Genomic DNA, 20,670 nt, shown 5'->3' with positions numbered 1-20,670 from the left:
CTGTATTGAACATGTATTTACTTTAGAAATTACCTGGGTTACCTATAGCCCTCTAATTTTCTAAGCTCCAGGTACCTATCCAGGAGTTTCTTAAAAGACCCTATCGTATCCGCCTCCACTGTTGCCGGCAGCTCATTCCACGCACTCACCACTCTCTGAGTAAAAAACTTACCCCTGACATCTCCTCTGTACCTACTCCCCAGCACCTTAAACCTGTGTCCTCTTGTGGCAACCATTTCAGCCCTGGGAAAAAGCCTCTGACTATCCATACAACCAATGCCTCTCATCATCTTATATTTAACTAGCTATAAATTTGTGACCTTTAATTTAATTACTACAAAATCCTCACCTGCTACTGTCCTGTGCCTCCTCGCCAAACCCTCAACTCCCCACTCCTACACTGGTCCACTCAAATAATGGCCACTCTGCTTTGACCCTGCTTTACTTTTATTTGCTCCTGCTAATGAATCGTGAATCGATTGGTCTGCCGTTCATGCGAAACGCTCCTGTTTTAAACTCTCCTCTCCATCACGCATGAAGCTCTCTCCCCCTTCGAATTGATTGGTCCGCCATTCATGCGAAACGCTCCTTTTGTAAACTCTTCTCCCCGACACGCACGAAGCTCTTTCTCCCTTCGAATTGACTGGTCCGCCGTTGATTGCTCTGACACTATTACAATTCGGGACGTTAGTTTTCTACTTAAACCAACATGGTAGTGCAGAGGTTAAGGGGACACTACTATAGCTTGGGATGACAGTTTGCAATTAAAACTGACTCTTATCATCTTATACACCTCTATCAGGTCACCTCTCATCCTCCTACACTCCAAGGAGAAAAGGCCGAGTTCACTCAACCTGTTCTCATAAGGCATGCTCTCCAATCCAGGCAACATCCTTGTAAATCTCCTCTGCACCCTTTCTATGGTTTCCTGTGGAGTGGTGACCAGAATTGTGCACAGTAATCCAAGTGGGGTTCAACTAAGATCTTATATCGCTGTAACGTTACCTCACGGCTCTTAAACTCAGTCCCACAGTTGACGAAGGCCATCACACCATGCGCCTTCTTAACAACACTATCAATCTGCCCAGCAGCTTTGAGTATCCTATGGCGCCCAAGATCTTGCTGATCCTCCTCACTGCCAAGAGCTTTACCATCAATATTATAGTCTGTCTTCAAATCTGACCTACCAAAATGAACCACTTCACACTTATCTGGGTTGAACTCCATCTGCCACTTCTCAGCCCAGCTCTGCATCCTATTGATGTCCCATTGTAACTTCTGACAACCCTGCAGACAATCCACAACACCCCCAACCTTTGTGGCATCAGCAAACTTACTAACCCACCCTTCTATTTCATTTATAAAAATCACGAAGAGAAGGGGGTCCCAGAACAGATCCCTCCAGAACACCACTGGTCACCGACCTCCATGCAGAATATGACCTGCCTGCAACCACTCTTTGCCTTCTGTGGGCAAGCCAATTCTGGATCCACAAAGCAATGTCCCCTTGGATCCCATGCCTCCTTACTTTCTGAAGGAGCCTTGCATGGGGAACTTTATCAAATACCTTACTGAAATCCATATACACTACATCCACTGCTCTAACTTCATCAATTTGTTTTGTTACGCTCTCAAAGAATTCAATCAGGCTCGTAAGGCATGACCTGCCCTTGACAAAGCCATTCTGACTATCCCTAATCAGATGATGTCTCTTCAGATGCCCATAAACTCTGCTTCTCAGGATCTTCTCCAAAATCTTGCCCACCATTGTTCTATAATTTCCTGGGTTACCTCTGCTCCCTTTCTTGAACAAGGGAACAACATTTGCAACTTTTCAATCCTCTGGTACATCTCCGCTCCCTATTGATGATGCAAAGATCATCACCAGAGGCTCAGCAATCTCCTCCCTCTCTTCCCACAGTAGCTTGGGGTATAGCTCATCTGGTCTCGGCGACTTATCTAACTTGATACCTTTCAAAAGCTCCAGCACATCCTCTTTCTTAACATTTATACACTCAAGCTTTTCAGTCCACTGTAAGTCACTTCTCAATTGCCAAGGTCCTTTTCACTGATGAATACTGAAACAAAGTACTCATTAAGTAACTCTGTTACTTTCCTGGTAACTTCCTCAGAAAATTCTATAAGAATGGTTAGACATGACCTACCGTACAGGAAGCCATGCTGACTATCCTTAATCAGCCCATGTCTATCCAAACATTTATATATCCGGTCCCTTAGAATACCTTCCAATAACTTGTCCTCAACTGATGAGCAAGTGATGGTAAGTGATGTCGACTCACTGGCCTATAGAGCCTTTTTTTAAACAGCAGAACAATATTGGCTGTCCTCCAACCCCCGGCACCTCTCCTGTCGCTAAGGATGAGTTAAGTATCTCTGTTAGGGCTCCAGCTATTTCTGCGTATGCTTCCTGTAATGTCCAAGGAACACCTTGTCAGGCTCTGGGGATTTAACCACCCTGATTTGCCTCAGGGTAGTAAACACCTCCTCCTTGGTAACCTGTACAGGGTCCATGAAGTCGATGCCACTTTGCCTCACTTCTATAGACTCTGTGACCTTCTCCTTAGTAAATACAGATGCAAAAAAAAAAAATTCAGATCTTGCCCATCTGTTTTGGCTCCACACATGGATTACCATTCTGGTCTTCCAGAGGACCAATTTTGTCCCTTGCAATCTGTAGAATCCCTTAGAATTCTCCTTCAACTTGTGTGCAAGAGCAACTTCATGCCTTCTAGCCTTCCTGATTTCTTTCTTGTGTTCTCTTGCATTGTGGAAATCAATTTGAGGAAACTATGGGAGAGGAGGTTAGTTCACCAGTAGAGCAAGTAAGTAGACCGTGTGTGAGGGAGGACAGGCAGGTGATGGAGGAGGGATGCGCTCAGCCCGAAGTTGTAGGGGAGAAGAAAGAAAAGGATAATAAATTTGAATGCATTGCTAGGGATGAAAAGAGAGGAGGAGGTGGAGAGTATCTTAAATGTATCTATTTTAATGCTAGGAGCATTGTAAGAAAGGTGGATGAGCTTAAAGTGTGGATTGATACATGGAATTATGATGTTGTAGCTATTAGTGAAACATGGTTGCAGGAAGGGTGTGATTGGCAACTAAATATTCCTGGATTTAGTTGCTTCAGGTGTGATAGAGTAGGAGGGGCCAGAGGAGGAGGTGTTGCATTGCTTGTCCGAGAAAATCTTATGGCGGTGCTTTGGAAGGATAGATTACAGAGCTCCTCTAGGGAGGCTATTTGGGTGGAATTGAGGAATGGGAAAGGTGTAGTAACACTGATAGGAGTGTATTATAGGCCACCTAATGGGGAGCGTGAGTTGGAAGAGCAAATGTGTAAGGAGATAGCAGATATTTGTAGTAAACACAAGGTGGTGATTGTGGGAGATTTTAATTTTCCACACATAGATTGGGAAGCTCATTCTGTAAAAGGGCTGGATGGTTTAGAGTTTGTGAAATGTGTGCAGGATAGCTTTTTGCAACAATACATAGAAGTACCGACTAGAGATGGGGCAGTGTTGGATCTCCTGTTAGGGAATGCGATAGGTCAGCTGACAGATGTATGTGTTGGGGAGCACTTCGGGTCCAGTGATCACAATAGCATTAGCTTCAATATAATTATGGAGAAGGACAGGACTGGACCTAGAGTTGAGATTTTTGATTGGAGAAAGGCTAACTTTGAGGAGATGCGCAGGGATTTAGAGAGAGTGGAATGGGTCAAGTTGTTTTATGGGAAGGATGTAATAGAGAAATGGAGGTCATTTAAGGGTGAAATTATGAGGGTACAGAATCTTTATGTTCCTGTTCGGTTGAAAGGAAAGATTAAAGGTTTGAAAGCGCCATGGTTTTCAAGGGATATTAGAAACTTGGTTCGAAAAAAGAGGGATGTCTACAATAGATATAGGCAGCATGGAGTAAAGGAATTGCTCGAGGAATATAAAGAATGTAAAAGGAAACTTAAGAAAGAGATTAGAAAAGCTAAAAGAAGTTACGAGTTTGGTTTGGCAAATAAGGTGGAAGTAAATCCGAAAGGCTTCTACAGTTATATTAAAAGCAAGAGGATAGTGAGGGATAAAATTGGTCCCTTAGAGAATCAGGGTGGTCAGCTATGTGTGGAGCCGAGGGAGATGGGAGAGATTTTGAACGATTTCTTCTCTTCGGTATTCACTAAGGAGAAGGATATCGAATGGTGTAAGGTGTGGGAAACAAGTAAGGAAGTTATGGAACCTATGACAATTAAAGAGGTGGAAGTACTGGCGCTTTTAAGAAATTTAAAAGTGGATAAATCTCCGGGTCCTGACCGGATATTCCCCAGGACCTTGAGGGAAGTTTGTGTAGAGATAGCAGGAGCTCTGACGGAGATCTTTCAGATGTCATTAGAAACAGGGATTGTGCCGGAGGATTGGCGTATTGCTCATGTGGTTCCATTGTTTAAAAAGGGTTCTAGAAGTAAGCCTGGCAATTATAGACCTGTCAGTTTGACATCAGTGGTGGGTAAATTAATGGAAAGTATTCTTAGAGATAGTATTTATAATTATCTGGATAGACAGGATCTGATTAGGAGTAGCCAGCATGGATTTGTGCGTGGAAGGTCATGTTTGACAAACCTTATTGAATTTTTTGAAGTAGTTACGAGGAATGTTGACGAGGGTAAGGCAGTGGATGTAGTCTATATGGACTTCAGCAAGGCCTTTGACAAAGTTCCACATGGAAGGTTAGTTAAGAAGGTTCAGTCGTTAGGTATTAGTGCTGGAGTAATAAAATGGATTCAACAGTGGCTAGATGGGAGATGCCAGAGAGTAGTGGTGGATAATTGTTTATCGGGATGGAGGCCGGTGACTAGCGGGGTGCCTCAGGGATCTGTTTTGGGCCCAATGTTGTTTGTAATATACATAAATGATCTGGATGATGGGGTGGTAAATTGGATTAGTAAGTATGCTGATGATACTAAGGTAGGAGGTGTTGTGGATAATGAGGTGGGTTTTCAAAGCTTGCAGGGAGATTTATGCCGGTTAGAAGAATGGGCTGAACGTTGGCAGATGGAGTTTAATGCTGAGAAGTGTGAGGTTCTACATTTTGGCAGGAATAATCCAAATAGAACATACAGGGTAAATGGTAGGGCATTGAGGAATGCAGTGGAACAGAGAGATCTAGGAATAACAGTGCATAGTTCCCTGAAGGTGGAGTCTCATGTAGATAGGGTGGTGAAGAAGGCTTTTGGAACGCTGGCCTTTATAAATCAGAGCATTGAGTACAGAAGTTGGGATGTAATGTTAAAATTGTACAAGGCATTGGTAAGGCCAAATTTGGAATATTGTGTACAGTTCTGGTCACCGAATTATAGGAAAGATATCAATAAATTAGAGAGAGTGCAGAGACGATTTACTAGGATGTTACCAGGGTTTCAGCACTTAAGTTACAGAGAAAGGTTGAACAAGTTAGGTCTCTATTCATTGGAGCGTAGAAGGTTGAGGGGGGATTTGATCGAGGTATTTAAAATGTTGAGAGGGATAGATAGAGTTGACGTGAATAGGCTGTTTCCATTGAGAGTAGGGGAGATTCAAACGAGAGGACATGATTTGAGAGTTAGGGGGCAAAAGTTTAAGGGAAACACGAGGGGGTATTTCTTTACTCAGAGAGTGATAGCTGTGTGGAATGAGCTTCCTGTAGAAGTAGTAGAGGCCAGATCAGTTGTGTCATTTAAGGTAAAATTGGATAGGTATATGGATAGGAAAGGAGTGGAGGGTTATGGGCTGAGTGCGGGTAGGTGGGACTAGGTGAGATTAAGAGTTCGGCACGGACTAGGAGGGCCGGAATGGCCTGTTTCCGTGCTGTGATTGTTATATGGTTATATATTTCTTATACTCCATAAGCACCGCATTTTTTCCTTTCTCCTATGCACCTCCTTTTTTCTCTTAACTAAGGTCTCAATATCTCTCAAAAACCATGCTCCCCATACTTTATCTTTACCTTGTGTTCTGACAGGTATATACAAATTTGTACTCTCTCTGACAAGCACATACAAGCTTCGTACTCCTTTTGTATTTTGTGAATCTGTGGAATTCATTGCTACTGATGGCTGACGGGGCTAAATCATTGAGCATATTTAAAGTTGAGGTTGATAGGTTCTTGGTTAATGAGGGCTTCAAAGGTTACAGGGAGAAAGCAAGAGAATGGGGTTGAGAGGGATAATATATCAGCCATGATGGAATGGAAGAGCAGATCTGATGGGCTAACGGGCCACATTTTGCTCTATGTCTTATGGTTTGATTGAAGAGTTCTCTAACTTTACCGCACTCCCTGTGCACAGCTGTGAAAAGCTGGTCTATGCCACCCATTCACTCCCACCCAGGCATCTCCTCACCTGCACATCAGAAGATATACTCGATTCATTCGGGTCCAATTTGGGTGGAGGGGGAAACTCCGCAGGGATCTGGCTGAATCCTTCGACACTCGGAGGAGGTGGAGGAAACTCTCCTGTAGGAAACAATCAAATCCAAACATCACTGATGTCCATACTACAGGCTCCATAAGTGCAAGCAAAACCTGCCTTGCCAACACACAGAGCAGGCTCTCTCCTCATCCTGAGCACTGAACAAGTGATGTTGATCACAGACATGGTGTTCTGATGCACAGAAGAAACCATCCTCACATGCTGCATCACTGCACGTCAGGGGAAGTGCAGTGCCGAGGACAGGAAAGATCTACAACGGGACTCAGAATCAGACTGCATATCACCAGTGTCTGTGGTGACGTTTGCAGCAGCAGTACATTGCAATAGCTAATAATAAAAAACTAAAAATTACAAGAAATAAATATATAAATTTAAATTAATAGTGCAAAAAGAGAGGGAAGAAATACTGCGTTGGTGTACATGAGCCCATTGTCCATTCAGAAACCTGATGGTGGAGGGAAAGCAGCTGTTTCTGAAATGTTGAATGTGTGTCTTCAGGCTCCTGTACCTACTCCTTGATGGTGGCAATGAATCTCAGGGTTGTATATGGTGACATATATTGTACTTGGATAATAAATTTACTTTGAACTTTGAGAAGACTGCATGTCCTGGGTGAAGAGAGTCCTTAATGTTGGATGCCACCATTTTGAGGCATTGCCTTTTGAAGATGTCCTCAATGCTGGGGAGGCTGGTGCCTATGATAGAGCTGTTTGAGTTTACAACTTCCGTAAGTTTTTTCTAATCCTATGCATTGGCCCTTCCGTGACACAGCCAGTTAGAATACTCTCCATGGTATATCTGTAGAAATTTATGAGAGTCTTTGGTGACACACCAAGACTCCTCAAACTCCTGATGAAGTATAGCCGCTGTTGTTCCTTCTTTGTAATTGCATCGATATGTTGGCCTCAGGATAGATCCTCAGAGATTCTGACACCCAGGAACTTGAAACTGCTCTCCCTTTCCACTGCCGATCCCTTGATGAGGACTGGTGTGTGGTCCCTCAGCTCCCCCTTCCTAAAGTCCACAATCAATACCTTGGTCTTACTAATGTGTGTGTGAGTGTGAGTGCAAGTTTGTTGCTGCGACAACTCTCAACCAGTCAACCAGCTGCAGCTTCTGACAAACCGTGTTAGGGAACTGGAGCTGGAGCTGGATGAACTTCGGATCATTCGGGAGGTAGAGGCAGAAATAGACAGGACTTTCAGGGAGATAGTCACCCCTAGGAGTCAGGAGACAGGTAGCTGTGTGACTGTCAGGAGAGGGAAGGGGATTAGACAGAATTCGCAGAGCACCCCTGTGGCCGTTCCCATCAATAGTAAGTATTCTGTTCTGGATACTGTTGGTGCGGACGACCTATCAGGGACAAGTTGCTGTGGTTGCATCTCTGGCACGAGACTGGACCCTCAGCTCAGAAGGGAAGGAGGGAAAAGAGGAGAGCAGTAGTGATAGGGGATTTGATAGTTAGGGGGACAGATAAGAGGTTCTGTGGGAGAGATCGAGAATCTCGAATGGTCTCTTGCCTCCCTGGTGCCAGGGTCCGCGATATCTCGGATTGAGTTCTCAGTATTCTCAAGAGGGAGGGTGAGCAGCCAGATGTTGTGGTCCATGTAGGGACCAATGACGTGGGCAGGAAGAAGGAGAAGGCCCTGCAAAGAGAGTTTAGGGAGTTAGGTGCAAAGTTGAAGGGCAGGACCTCCAGGGTGGCAATCTCAGGATTGCTACCCGTGCCATGTGCAAGTGAGGCTAGAAATAGGAAGATAATGCAGCTAAATACGTGGCTAAGGAGTTGGTGCAGGAGGGAGGGCCTCATGTTTCTGGACTATTGTGCATTTTTCCAGGGAAGGTGGGACTTGTTCCGACGGGACGGGTTGTACCTGAACTGGAGGGGGACTAACATCCTTGAGGGAAGGTTTGCTAGTGCTGTTCCAGGGGGGTTTAAATTAAATTTGCAGGGGGAGGGGAACCAGAGTGTTAGAGCAGATAGTGAGATGGAGGAGGATAAAAGTCATGCAAAACCTGCAAGTATAGTGCATGAAGTAAAGCCAGATCTAACATATAGAGAGGCTTTGAGGAAAGAGAAGCAGAATAAAGGGTGTAAAGGTAGTAAGGTAGATGGGCTAAAGTGTGTGTACTTCAATGCAAGAAGCATCAGGAACAAAGGTGATGAACTGAGAGCTTGGATACATACATGGAATTATGATGCAGTGGCCATTACGGAGACTTGGCTGGCACCAGGGCAGGAATGGATTCTCAATATTCCTGGATTTCAGTGCTTTTAAAGGGATGGGGGGGGGGGGGGGAGAGAGGAGGAGGGGTGGCATTACTGGTCAGGGATACTATTACAGCTACAGAAATGGTGGGTAATGTAGCAGGATCCTCTTTTGTGTCAGTAAGGGTGGATGTCAGGAACAGGAAGGGAGCAGTTACTCTACTGGGGGTATTCCATAGGCCCCCTGGTAGCAGCAGAGATACCGAGGAGCAGATTGGGAGGCAGATTTTGGAAAGGTGCAAAAATAACAGGGTTGTTAACATGAGTGACTTTAACTTCCCTAATATTGATTGGCACCTGATTAGTTCCAATGGTTTAGATGGGGCAAAGTTTGTTAAGTGTGTCCAGGACAGATTCCTGTCACAGTATGTTGACAGGCCGACTAGGGGGAATGCCATACTAGATCTAGTATTAGGTAACGAACCGGGTTAGGTCACAGATCTGTCAGTGGGTGAGCATCTGGGGGACAGTGATCACCGCTCCCTAACCTTTAACATTATCATGGAAAAGGATAGAATCAGAGAGGACAGGAAAATTTTTAATTGGGGAAAGGCAAATTATGAGGCTATAAGGCTAGAACTTGTGGGTGTGAATTGGGATGATGTTTTTGCAGGGAAATATACTATGGACATATGGTCAATGTTTAGGGATCTCTTGCAGGATGTTAGGGATAAATTTGTCCTGGTGAGGAAGATAAAGAATGGTAGGGTGAAGGAACCATGGGTGACAAGTGAGGTGGAAAATCTAGTCAGGTGGAAGAAAGCAGCATACATGAGGTTTAGGAAGCAAGGATCAGATGGGTCTATTGAGGAATATAGGGTAGCAAGAAAGAGCTTAAGAAGGGGCTGATGAGAGCAAGAAAGGGACATGAGAAGGCCTTGGCGAGTAGGGTAAAGGAAAACCCCAAGGCATTCTTCAATTATGTGAAGAACAAAAGGATGACAGGAGTGAAAGTAGTACCGATTAGAGATAAAAGTGGGAAGACGTGCCTGGAGGCTGTGGAAGTGAGCGAGGTCCTCATTGAATACTTCTCTTTGGTATTCACCAGTGAGAGGGAACTTGATGACAGTGAGGACAATATGAGTGAGGTGATGTTCTGGAGCATGTTGATATTAAGGGAGAGGAGGTGTTGGAGTTGTTAAAATACATTAGGATGGATAAGTCCCCGGGGCCTGACGGAATATTCCCCAGGCTGCTCCACGAGGCGAGGAAAGAGATTGCTGAGCCTCTGGCTAGGATCTTTATATCCTCGTTGTCCACGGGAATGGTACCGGAACACTGGAAGGAGGCGAATGTTGTCCCCTTATTCAAAAAAAGTAGTAGGGATAGTCCGGGTAATTATAGACTAGTAAGCCTTACGTCTGTGGTGGGAAAGCTGTTGGAAAAGATTCTTAGAGATAGGATCTATGGGCATTTAGAGAATCATGGTCTGATCAGGGACAGTCAGTATGGCTTTGTGAAGGGCAGATCGTGTCTAACAAGCCTGTTAGAGTTCTTTGAGGAGGTGAACAGGCATATAGATGAGGGTAGTGCAGTGGATGTGATCTACATGGATTTACATGGTACACTCTGGATCTACATAGTACACTTCGGAAGGACAAACTCCAAGGCAGAGTACAAAGTAAATGGCAGGATACTTGGTAGTGTGAAGGAGCAGAGGGATCTGGGGGTACATGTCCACAGATCCCTGAAAGTTGCCTCACAGGTAGATAGGGTAGTTAAGAAAGCTTATGGGGTTTTAGCTTTTATGAGTCGAGGGATAGAGTTTAATAGTCACGAAGTAATGATGCAGCTTCATAAAACTCTAGTTAGGCCACACTTGAAGTACTGTGTCCAGTTCTGGTCGCCTCACTATAGCAAGGATGTGGAAGCATTGGAAAGGGTACAGAGGAGATTTACCAGGATGCTGCCTGGTTTAGAGAGTATGCATTATGATCAGAAATTAAGGGAGCTAGGGCTTTACTCTTTGGAGAGAAGGAGGATGAGAGGAGACATGATAGAGGTATACAAGATATTAAGTGGAACTGATAGAGTGAACAGCCAGTGCCTCTTCCCCAGGGCACCACTGCTCAATACAAGAAGACATGGCTTTAAGCTAAGGGGTGTGAAGTTCAAGGGGGATATTAGAGGATTTCTTTTACTCAGAGAGTGGTTGGTGCGTGGAATGCACTGCCTGAGTCAGTGGTGGAGGCAGATACACTAGTGAAATTTAAGAGACTACTAGACAGGTATATGGTGGGGGATATATGGGAGGCAGGGTTTAAGGGTCGGCACAATATTGTGGGCTGAAGGGCCTGTACTGTGCTGTACTAGTCTATGTTCTTATGTTCTATCTATCTCACTCCTGTACACCTCCTTGTCAGCATCTGAAATTTTGTCAACAGTAGTTGTGTTCACAAGTTTATTGATGGCGTTTAGGCCGAGCTGAGCTCAGCCACACAATCATGGGTCTAGAGCAGTGGTTCCCAACCTTTTTTTGGCCATGCCCCACCTAATCACCTCTAAAATCCTGATGCCCCCTGTGGTGATATATAATTCTTATTATTCAAAAAGTAAACTCCTATTCACCTGGAGGAAGCCTAAAAGACCATTAACTTGGTTTAAACAAGCTTCGAAAGCTTCATGAAAGAGAAAAATAAAAGAACCAAAGGACTGTTAAAGTTCTGAGGAAGAAATTACTAAGAAATTGTAAAAAAAAAGAACATTAAGTGATATTAAAATAATAATAATAAATAAATAAAACAATGCCGATTCGTTTCCACAGCATACAAAGACAGATACACCGTTTAAAAGAGATGACGCAATGTACACACCTTCACACCACCAAGAACCGAAAGCTACTGCAAAAAGCAGCATTGGCGCGACCTCGTACGAGTTTCTTACGCGTTTGGACTTGTTCATTCGTTCCTTCCCACATCAGTCAATTCATTAATTTAATTATGAAAGCCAGTTGATGGTTGTAATGATGGTGATACACTATATATACAGTACATACGCAATTACACGTGTACATACACACAAGTATTTTTATGTATGCATACTGTATATACACATATGTATTAACTCGCACACACACTCATACTCACACAGACTTACTAGAAAAAATTCACTGTTAATAACTCATTCTCGAATTGCCCCCCTTAAAAATCAAATTAACCCCCTGTGGGGTGTACGCCCCACGTTGGGAACCACTGGTCTAGAGAGTGTAGAGCAGTGGGCTAAGCATGCATCTTTGATTGTCAGTGAAGAGGAGATGCTCCTTCCGAATTGCACTTACTGTGATCTCCCAGTAAGGAAGTTGAGGATCCAGTTTCAGAGAGAGGTACAGAGGCCCAGGTTTTGGAATGTTTGATTGGAACTGAGACTACGAATATGTTAAAAATGATATAATTGTTACTCTGGATCCGATGCAGCATCAAAAAAACACAATAAAATTAAAGAACACAATAATAAAAAAACACAATAAATACAAATGGGAATAAGTTCCCTCGACCCATTAAATGCTCCCAATGGTGTGGGTCTCAAATAGCCTCTAACAACCAAGACCAACTCCTGGACTTCACGTGTGGCTTAGCTACCGAGCCCAGCAGAACAGCTCCTACCGACAGGAGAAGAGGCAAAGGTGGGTTACAGGTACCTTAAAACCAGTCGCTTTGGGCAGATTGGGCTCATCAGCCATGGTTAGCAATTCACCTAGGAAAAGGAAACTGATATCAAAGCTCAGTTGCCTTGCAGCTATACCCATTCAGAGGGAAGGCTTCAGGACTAAATCCAGAGCTGGTGTCCCGAAGGCAGTCCCACACTGCTGACTGGCAGCTCCTGCGACAACTCAAGGGCCCTCGCACCGAATTGTTCATGAATAAAATATTCTCCACCATTTTATGACGACTGTGTGTTCGTGTGTGTGTGTGTGTGTGTGTGTGTGTGTGTGTGTGTGTGTGTGTGTGTGTGTGTGTGTGTGTGTGTGTGTGTGTGTGTGTGTGTGTGTGTGTGTGTGAATGTGTGTGTGCATGTGTGCGACATAGAAAGAGAGAATGTGTTTCCTTTACCACTCTCTCCCTGGTGTGTCCATGGTTCGCTCAGCCAGTTGACTCTAGAGCTTATTTACACTCCTCGATAGAAATGTTCAGGCACGGTCCACAACTATGTGTCTGTTCTTTGCTGTTTGAGAACTGATGGCTTCCTGATTCATTCTGGGCCCAATTCAATCTGACAGCTGGCCTGGACATATGCCCTGTGTTATGTTAGATGCCTTGAAACCATTTTCCCCACTAAAGAACAGCAAGTTCTCTTGGAGCTATTTAAGCAATGTGAGTGTCTGCATCCTGGAATCATCGACTGTTATTTTCCTGAAAAGGCAGCAATGTCCTTTGAAAGTAGAGAGGCCAGAACTAGATGTACTGCATGTCTTGGCCTGACTGAAAACTTGGATTCTGTTAAACACTGGATCCTTTAAGCAGTATGACCCAAAGAACAGAAAATATTAGAAGCTGAGATGACATCCAAAGTGACTCACCATTCAGTGACGCCCCACTTCTGCCTACCACTCTCAATAACAGTACAGTCCAGCCCATGTAGTGTCACAGACAATTCAGTCCCAACAGTGGAGTCCATGCCAGCTAACAACACAGGATTTTCACTGCCAACAGTACAGTCCAGCCCATTCACCACCACAGGACATCCACTCACAACAGTACAGTCCACCCCATTCACCATCACAGGACGTCCACTCACAACAGTACAGTCCAGCCCATGTAGTGTCACAGACAATTCAGTCCCAACAGTGGAGTCCATGCCAGCTAACAACACAGGATTTTCACTGCCAACAGTACAGTCCACCCCATTCACCATCGCAGGACGTCCACTGAAAACAGTACAGTCCAGCCCATTCACCATCACAGGACGTCCACTCACAACAGTACAGTCCAGCCCATTCACCATCACAGGACGTCCACTCACAACAGTACAGTCCACCCCATTCACCATCGCAGGACGTCCACTCACAACAGTACAGTCCACCCCATTCACCATCGCAGGACGTCCACTCACAACAGTACAGTCCAGCCCATGTAGTGTCACAGGACGTCCACTCACAACAGTACAGTCCAGCCCATGTAGTGTCACAGGACGTCCACTCACAACAGTACAGTCCACCCCATTCACCATCGCAGGACGTCCACTCACAACAGTACAGTTCAGCCCATGTAGTGTCACAGGACGTCCACTCACAACAGTACAGTCCACCCCATTCACCATCGCAGGACGTCCACTCACAACAGTACAGTCCAGCCCATGTAGTGTCACAGGACGTCCACTCACAACAGTACAGTCCACCCCATTCACCATCGCAGGACGTCCACTCACAACAGTACAGTCCAGCCCATTCACCATCACAGGACATCCACTCACAACAGTACAGTCCAGCCCATGTTGTCTCACAGGACGTCCTCTCACAACAGTACAGTCCAGCCCATGTAGTGTCACAGGACGTCCACTCACAACAGTACAGTCCAGCCCATTCACCATCACAGGACATCCACTCACAACAGTACAGTCCAGCCCATGTTGTCTCACAGGACGTCCACTCACAACAGTACAGTCCAGCCCATGTAGTGTCACAGGACGTCCACTCACAACAGTACAGTCCAGCCCATTCACCATCACAGGACGTCCACTCACAACAGTACAGTCCACCCCATTCACCATCACAGGACGTCCACTCACAACAGTACAGTCCAGCCCATGTACTGTCACAGGACGTCCACTCACAACAGTACAGTCCAGCCCATGTACTGTCACAGGACGTCCACTCACAACAGTACAGTCCACCCCATTCACCATCGCAGGACGTCCACTCACAACAGTACAGTCCACCCCATTCACCATTGCAGGACGTCCACTCACAACAGTACAGTCCAGCCCATTCACCATTGCAGGACGTCCACTCACAACAGTACAGTCCAGCCCATGTACTGTCACAGGACGTCCACTCACAACAGTACAGTCCACCCCATTCACCATCACAGGACATCCACTCACAACAGTACAGTCCACCCCATTCACCATCACAGGACGTCCACTCACAACAGTACAGTCCAGCCCATGTAGTGTCACAGGAAGTCCACTCACAACAGTACAGTCCAGCCCATGTAGTGTCACAGGACGTCCACTCACAACAGTACAGTCCAGCCCATGTAGTGTCACAGGACGTCCACTCACAACAGTACAGTCCAGCCCATGTAGTGTCACAGGACGTCCACTCACAACAGTACAGTCCAGCCCATGTAGTGTCACAGGACGTCCACTCACAACAGTACAGTCCAGCCCATGTAGTGTCACAGGATGTCCACTCTCAACAGTACAGTCCAGCCCATTCACCATCACAGGACGTCCACTCACAACAGTACAGTCCAGCCCATGTAGTGTCACAGGATGTCCACTCTCAACAGTACAGTCCAGCCCATGTAGTGTCACAGGACGTCACTCACAACAGTACAGTCCAGCCCATTCACCATCACAGGACGTCCACTCACAACAGTACAGTCCAGCCCATGTAGTGTCACAGGATGTCCACTCTCAACAGTACAGTCCAGCCCATTCACCATCACAGGACGTCCACTCACAACAGTACAGTCCAGCCCATGTTGTCTCACAGGACTCCAATGACAACAGTACAGTCCAGCCCATGTTGTCTCACAGGACTCCAATGACAACAGTGCAGTCCACCCATTATTTTCTTCAGGGGTTTCATCGAGGTGCGACTGCACTTTGTGTGGATGTCAGCGAGTTTGACTGGCGGGAAGAATTTAAAAATGAGACAGCTTTATAGAGCGGTCATCTGGGTCGAGGGAAATAGAGTAGGAAGGCTTTGGCTCAACGGGGCTTCTGCGATAAGAGGTCGAGGTGAGGTAAGTTACCTGTGAGGAATAGAAACAGGAAGTATGTCTGTGAGGCTGGTGTTCTATACTGGGTGCCAGATGTGGGATTCCGGACGGCCACATCTGCGCCAGGTGCGTCGAGCTGCAGCTCCTTAGGGACTGTGTTAGGGAACTGGAGATGCAGCTCGATGACCTTTGTCTGGTCAGCGAGAGTGAGGAGGTGATAGGAGGTAACAGGAGCTATAGGAAAGTAGTCACACCGAGGCCTCGGGAGATAGATAAGTTGGTGACAGTCAGGAGAGGGAATGGCAAGAGTCAGATAATAGAGATTACCCCAGTGGCTGTTCCCCTTAACAAGAAGTACTACTGCTTAAGTACAGTTGGGGGTGATTGCCTACCTGGGGGAAGCAACAGTGGTCTTGCCTCTGGCACAGAGTCTGGCCCTCTGTCTCAGAACGGTAGGGAAAGGAAGAGGATGGCAGCAGTGATAGGGGACTCCATAGTCAGGGGGTCAGACAGGCGATTCTGTGGATGCAGGGAAGCAACACAGATGGTAGTTTGCCTCCCAGGTGCCAGGGTCCGTCCGGGATGTTTCTGATCGTATCCACAATATCCTTAAGTGAGAAGGTGAACAGCCAGAGGTCGTGGTACATATCAGTACCAACGACATAGGTAGAAAAAGGGATGAGGTCCTGAACACAGACTATGGGGAGTTAAGAAGAAATCTGAGAAGCAGGACCACAAGAGTAGTAATCTCGGGATTACTGCCTGTGCCAACACGACAGTGAGTATAGGAATAGAGTGAGGAGAAAGACAAATGTGTGGCTGAGAGATTGGAGCAAGGGGCAGGGATTCAGATTTAAAACATAAAAACATAGAAAACCTACAGCACAATACAGGCCCTTCAGCCCACAATGCTGTGCCAAACATGTGCTTACTTTAGAAATTACCTCGGGTTATCCATAGCCCTCTATTTTTCTACACTCTATGTACCTATCCAGGAGTGTCTTAAAAGACCCTATTGTATCTGCCTCCACCACTGTCGCCGGCAGCCCATTCCACGCACTCACCACTCTCTGAGTAAAAAACTTACCCCTGACATCTCCTCTGTACCTACTCCCCAGCACCTTAAACCTGTGTTCTCCCGTGTTAGCCATTTCAGCTCTGGGAAAAAGCTTCTAACTATCCACATGGTCAATGCCTCCTATCATCTTATACACCTCTATCAGGTTACCTCTCATCCTCCATCGCTCCAAGGAGAAAAGGCCAAGTTTACTCAACCTATTCTCGTAAGGCATGCTCCCCAATCCAGGCAACATCCTTGTAAATCTCCTCTGCACCCTTTCTATAGCTTCCATATCCTTCCTGTAGTGACATGACCAGAACTGAGTACAGTAATCCAAATGGGGTCTGACCAGGGTCCTAAATAGCTGTAGCATTACCTCCTGGCTCTGGAACTCAATCCCACGATTGATAAGGGCAAATACACCATATGCCTTCTTAAACACAGAGTCAACTTGTGCAGCAGCTTTGAGTGTCCTATGGACACTATGAGATGCAGTAGAAAGGAAACTATAGACCTGTTAGCCTGACATCAGTGGTTGGGAAGTTGCTGGAATTGAATGTTAGGGATGAGATTAAGATGTACCTGGAGGTACATGACAAGATAGGCCAAAGCCAGCATGGTTTCCTGAAAGGAAAATCCTGCCTGACAAACCTACCTCAATTCTTTGAGGAAATTACAAGCAGGGTAGACAAAGGAGATGCAGTAGATGTGGTGTACTTGGATTTTCAAAAGGCTTTTGACGAGGTGCCTCACATGAGGCTGCTTAGCAAGATAAGAGGCCATGGAATTACAGGGAAGTTACTAGCGTGGGTGGAGTATTGGTTGGTCGGCAGAAAACAGAGAGTGGGAATAAAGGGATCCTATTCTGGCTGGCTGCTGGTTACCAGTGGCGTTCCACAGGGGTCGGTGTTGGGACCATTACTTCTTACAATGTATGTCAATGATTTAGACTACGGTATTAAGGGATTTGTGATAGATAGATAGATACTTTATTCATCCCCATGGGGAAATTCAACTTTTTTCCAATGTCCCATACACTTGTTGTAGCAAAACTAATTACATACAATACTTAACTCAGTAAAAAAATATGATATGCATCTAAACTTTGCTGATGATACAAAGATAGGTGGAGGAGTGGGTAGTGTTGAGGAAACAGAGAGCCTGCAGAGAGACTTAGATAGTTTAGGGGAATGGGCAAAGAAGTGGCAAATGAAATACAATGTTGGAAAGTGTATGGTCATGCACTTTGGTGGAAGAAATAAACGGACAGACTATTTTGAGAATTCAAAACATAGAGGTGCAAAGGGACTTGGGAATCCTTGTGCAGGATACCCTAAAAGTTAACCTGCAGGTTGAGTCGGTTGTGAAGAAGGCAAATGCAATGTTGGCATTTATTTCTAGAGGGATAGAATATAAGAGCAGGGATGTGATGTTGAGGCTCTATGAGGCACTTGTGAGACCACACTTGGAGTATTGTGTGCAGTTTTGGGCCCCTTATTTTAGAAAGGATATACTGACATTGGAGAGAGTTCAGAGAAGATTCACGAGAATGATTCCAGGAATGAAAGGGATACCATATGAGGAACATCTGGCAGCTCTTGGGCTGTATTCCCTGGAGTTCAGGAGAATGAGGGGGGATCTCATAGAAACATTCCAAATGTTAAAAGGCCTGAACAGATAAGATATGGCAAAGTTATTTCCCATGGTAGAGGATTCTAGGACAAGAGGGCATAACTTCAGGATTGAAGGACGTCCTTTTAGAACTGAGATGCAGAGAAATTACTTTAGTCAGAGGGTGGTAAATCTGTGGAATTTGTTGCCACAAGCGGCTGTGGAGGCCAAGTCATTGGGTGTATTTAAGCAGAGATAGATGGGTGGATGAAGTGGATCAGCCTCTGATTGAATGGTGGAGCAGACTCGAAGGGCCAAATGGCCTACTTCTGCTCCTAAATCTTATGGCCTTATGGACTCAGACCCCAAGATCCCTCTGATCCTCCACACTGCTAAGAGTCTTACCATTAATACAATACTCAGTATCATATTCGACCTACCAAAATGAACTATCTCACACTTATCTGGGTTGAACTCCATCTGCCACTTCTCAGTCCAGTTTTGCATCCTATCAATGTCCCGTTGTAAACTTTGACAGCCCTCTGCACTATCTACAACACCCTCAACTTGTGTCATTAGCAAATCTACAACCCAACCAGCCACTTGCTCATCGAGGTCATTTATAAAAATCACAAAGAGAAGTCCCAGAACAGATCCCTGATGCACACCACTGGTCACCAACCTCATGCAGAAGATGACCACTCTTTGCCTTCTGTGGGTGCCAGTTCTGGATCCAGAAAGCTAGGTCTCCTTGGATCCCATGCCTCCTTACTTTCTCAATAAGCTTTGCATGGGGTACCTTACCAAATGCCTTTTTGAAATCCATATACACTACATCTACATCTCTACCTTCATCAATGTGTTTAGTCACATCCTTGACAAAGCCATGCTGACAATTCCTAATCATATTATGATTAATCAACTCTTCATAAATCCTGTATCTCAGGATCTTCTCCATCAACTTACCATCCACTGAAGTAAGACTCGCTGGTCAAAAATTTCCTGGGCTATCTCTCTCACTAGAATTGCTGGGGGGTAGGAACTGAACTGAAGAGATGGAGGAAGGGGCAGTTGAACCACAAATACAGAAAGCTTGTAGATAGCGTGAGAGGGAGGATAAGCAGGTGACAGAGAAGGGACGCACTCAGAACGATGGTTTGAGATGTGTCTATTTTAATGCGAGGAGTATTATGAACAAAGCGGATGAGCTTGGGAGTGTGGATCAGTACTTGGAGCTATGATGTTGTGGCCATTACAGAGACTTGAATGGCTCAGGGGCAGGAAAGGTTACTTAGAGTGCCAAACTTTAGATGTTTCAGAAAGGACGGGGGGGGAGGGGAGAGGTGGGGCTGTGGCACTGCTGATCAGAGATAGTATCATGGCTGCAAAAAAGAAGGAAGAGATTGAGTTTCTGTGGGTGGAAGTTAGAAACAGGAAGGGGTCAATAACTCTACTGGGTGGTTTTTTAATAGATCACCCAAGAGTAACAGGGACATCGAGGAACGGTGCAATAATAATAGGGTTGTTGTGATGGGAGATTTTAATTTCTCCAATATTGATTGTCATCTCCCTAGAACAAGGAGTATAGATGGGGTGGAATTTGTTAGGAGTGTTCAGGAAGGTTTCCTGACACAATATTTAGATAAACCTACAAGAGGAGAGGCTGTACTTGACCTGGAATTGGGAAATGAACCTGGTCAGGTGTCAGGTCAGTTTGGAGATAGTGATCACAATTCTATCTCCTTTACCATAGCATTGGAGTAAGGGGAAATATGAAGTTATCAGGCAGGAACTTGTAAGTATAAATTGGGAACAGATGTTCTCAGGGAAATGTAGCAAATGTTCAGGGGATATTTGAGTGGTGTTCTGCACTGGAACATTCCAATGAGACAGGGAAAGGATGGTTGGTTATAGGAACCATGGTGTACAAAGGCTGTTGAAAATCTAGTCAAGAAGAAAAGAAAAGCTTACAAAAGGTTCAAAAAGCTAGGTAATGATAGAGATCTAGAAGATTATAAGGCTAGCAGGAAAGATAATAAGAATGAAATTAGGTGAGCCAGAAGGAGCCATGAGAAGGCCTTGCCAAGCTGGTTTAAGGAAAACCCTAAGGTATTCTACAAGTATGTGAAGAGCAAGAGGATAAGACATAAGAGAATTGGACCAATCAAGTGTGACAGTGGAAACGTGTGTATGGAACCAGAGGAGGTAGCGGGGGTACTTAATGAACACTTTGCTTCAGTATTCACTATGGAAAAGGACCTTGGCAATTGTAGGGATGACTTACAGTGGACTGAAAAGCTTGAGCATGTAGATATTAAGGAAGAGAATATGCTGGAGCTTTAGGAAAGCATTAATTTGGATAAGTCAACAGGAC

At 45.2% G+C, this 20,670-nt stretch overlaps 1 protein-coding gene across 4 annotated transcripts in view; it reads right to left on the bottom strand.

Moving 5' to 3' along the window:
* LOC140725808 (lipoma-preferred partner homolog) overlaps positions 1-20,670 on the bottom strand; it is a 466,117-nt gene that overhangs the window by 144,438 nt on the left and 301,009 nt on the right. For 3 of the 4 annotated variants that reach the window (XM_073041777.1, XM_073041776.1, XM_073041778.1), the window contains exon 3: positions 6,383-6,495. In XM_073041777.1, coding sequence (XP_072897878.1) covers positions 6,383-6,495 — 113 coding nt within the window. Of the gene's footprint in view, positions 1-6,382; positions 6,496-12,018; positions 12,106-12,482; positions 12,502-20,670 lie in introns of those variants that run through there. The other variant, XM_073041779.1, reaches the window with a different exon arrangement.

The sequence above is a fragment of the Hemitrygon akajei genome, chromosome 3, assembly GCF_048418815.1.
Source record: "Hemitrygon akajei chromosome 3, sHemAka1.3, whole genome shotgun sequence".
NCBI lineage: Eukaryota > Metazoa > Chordata > Chondrichthyes > Myliobatiformes > Dasyatidae > Hemitrygon > Hemitrygon akajei.
The sequence above is the reverse complement of the archived record's forward strand: the minus strand, read 5'-3'. Positions and strand labels throughout refer to the sequence as shown.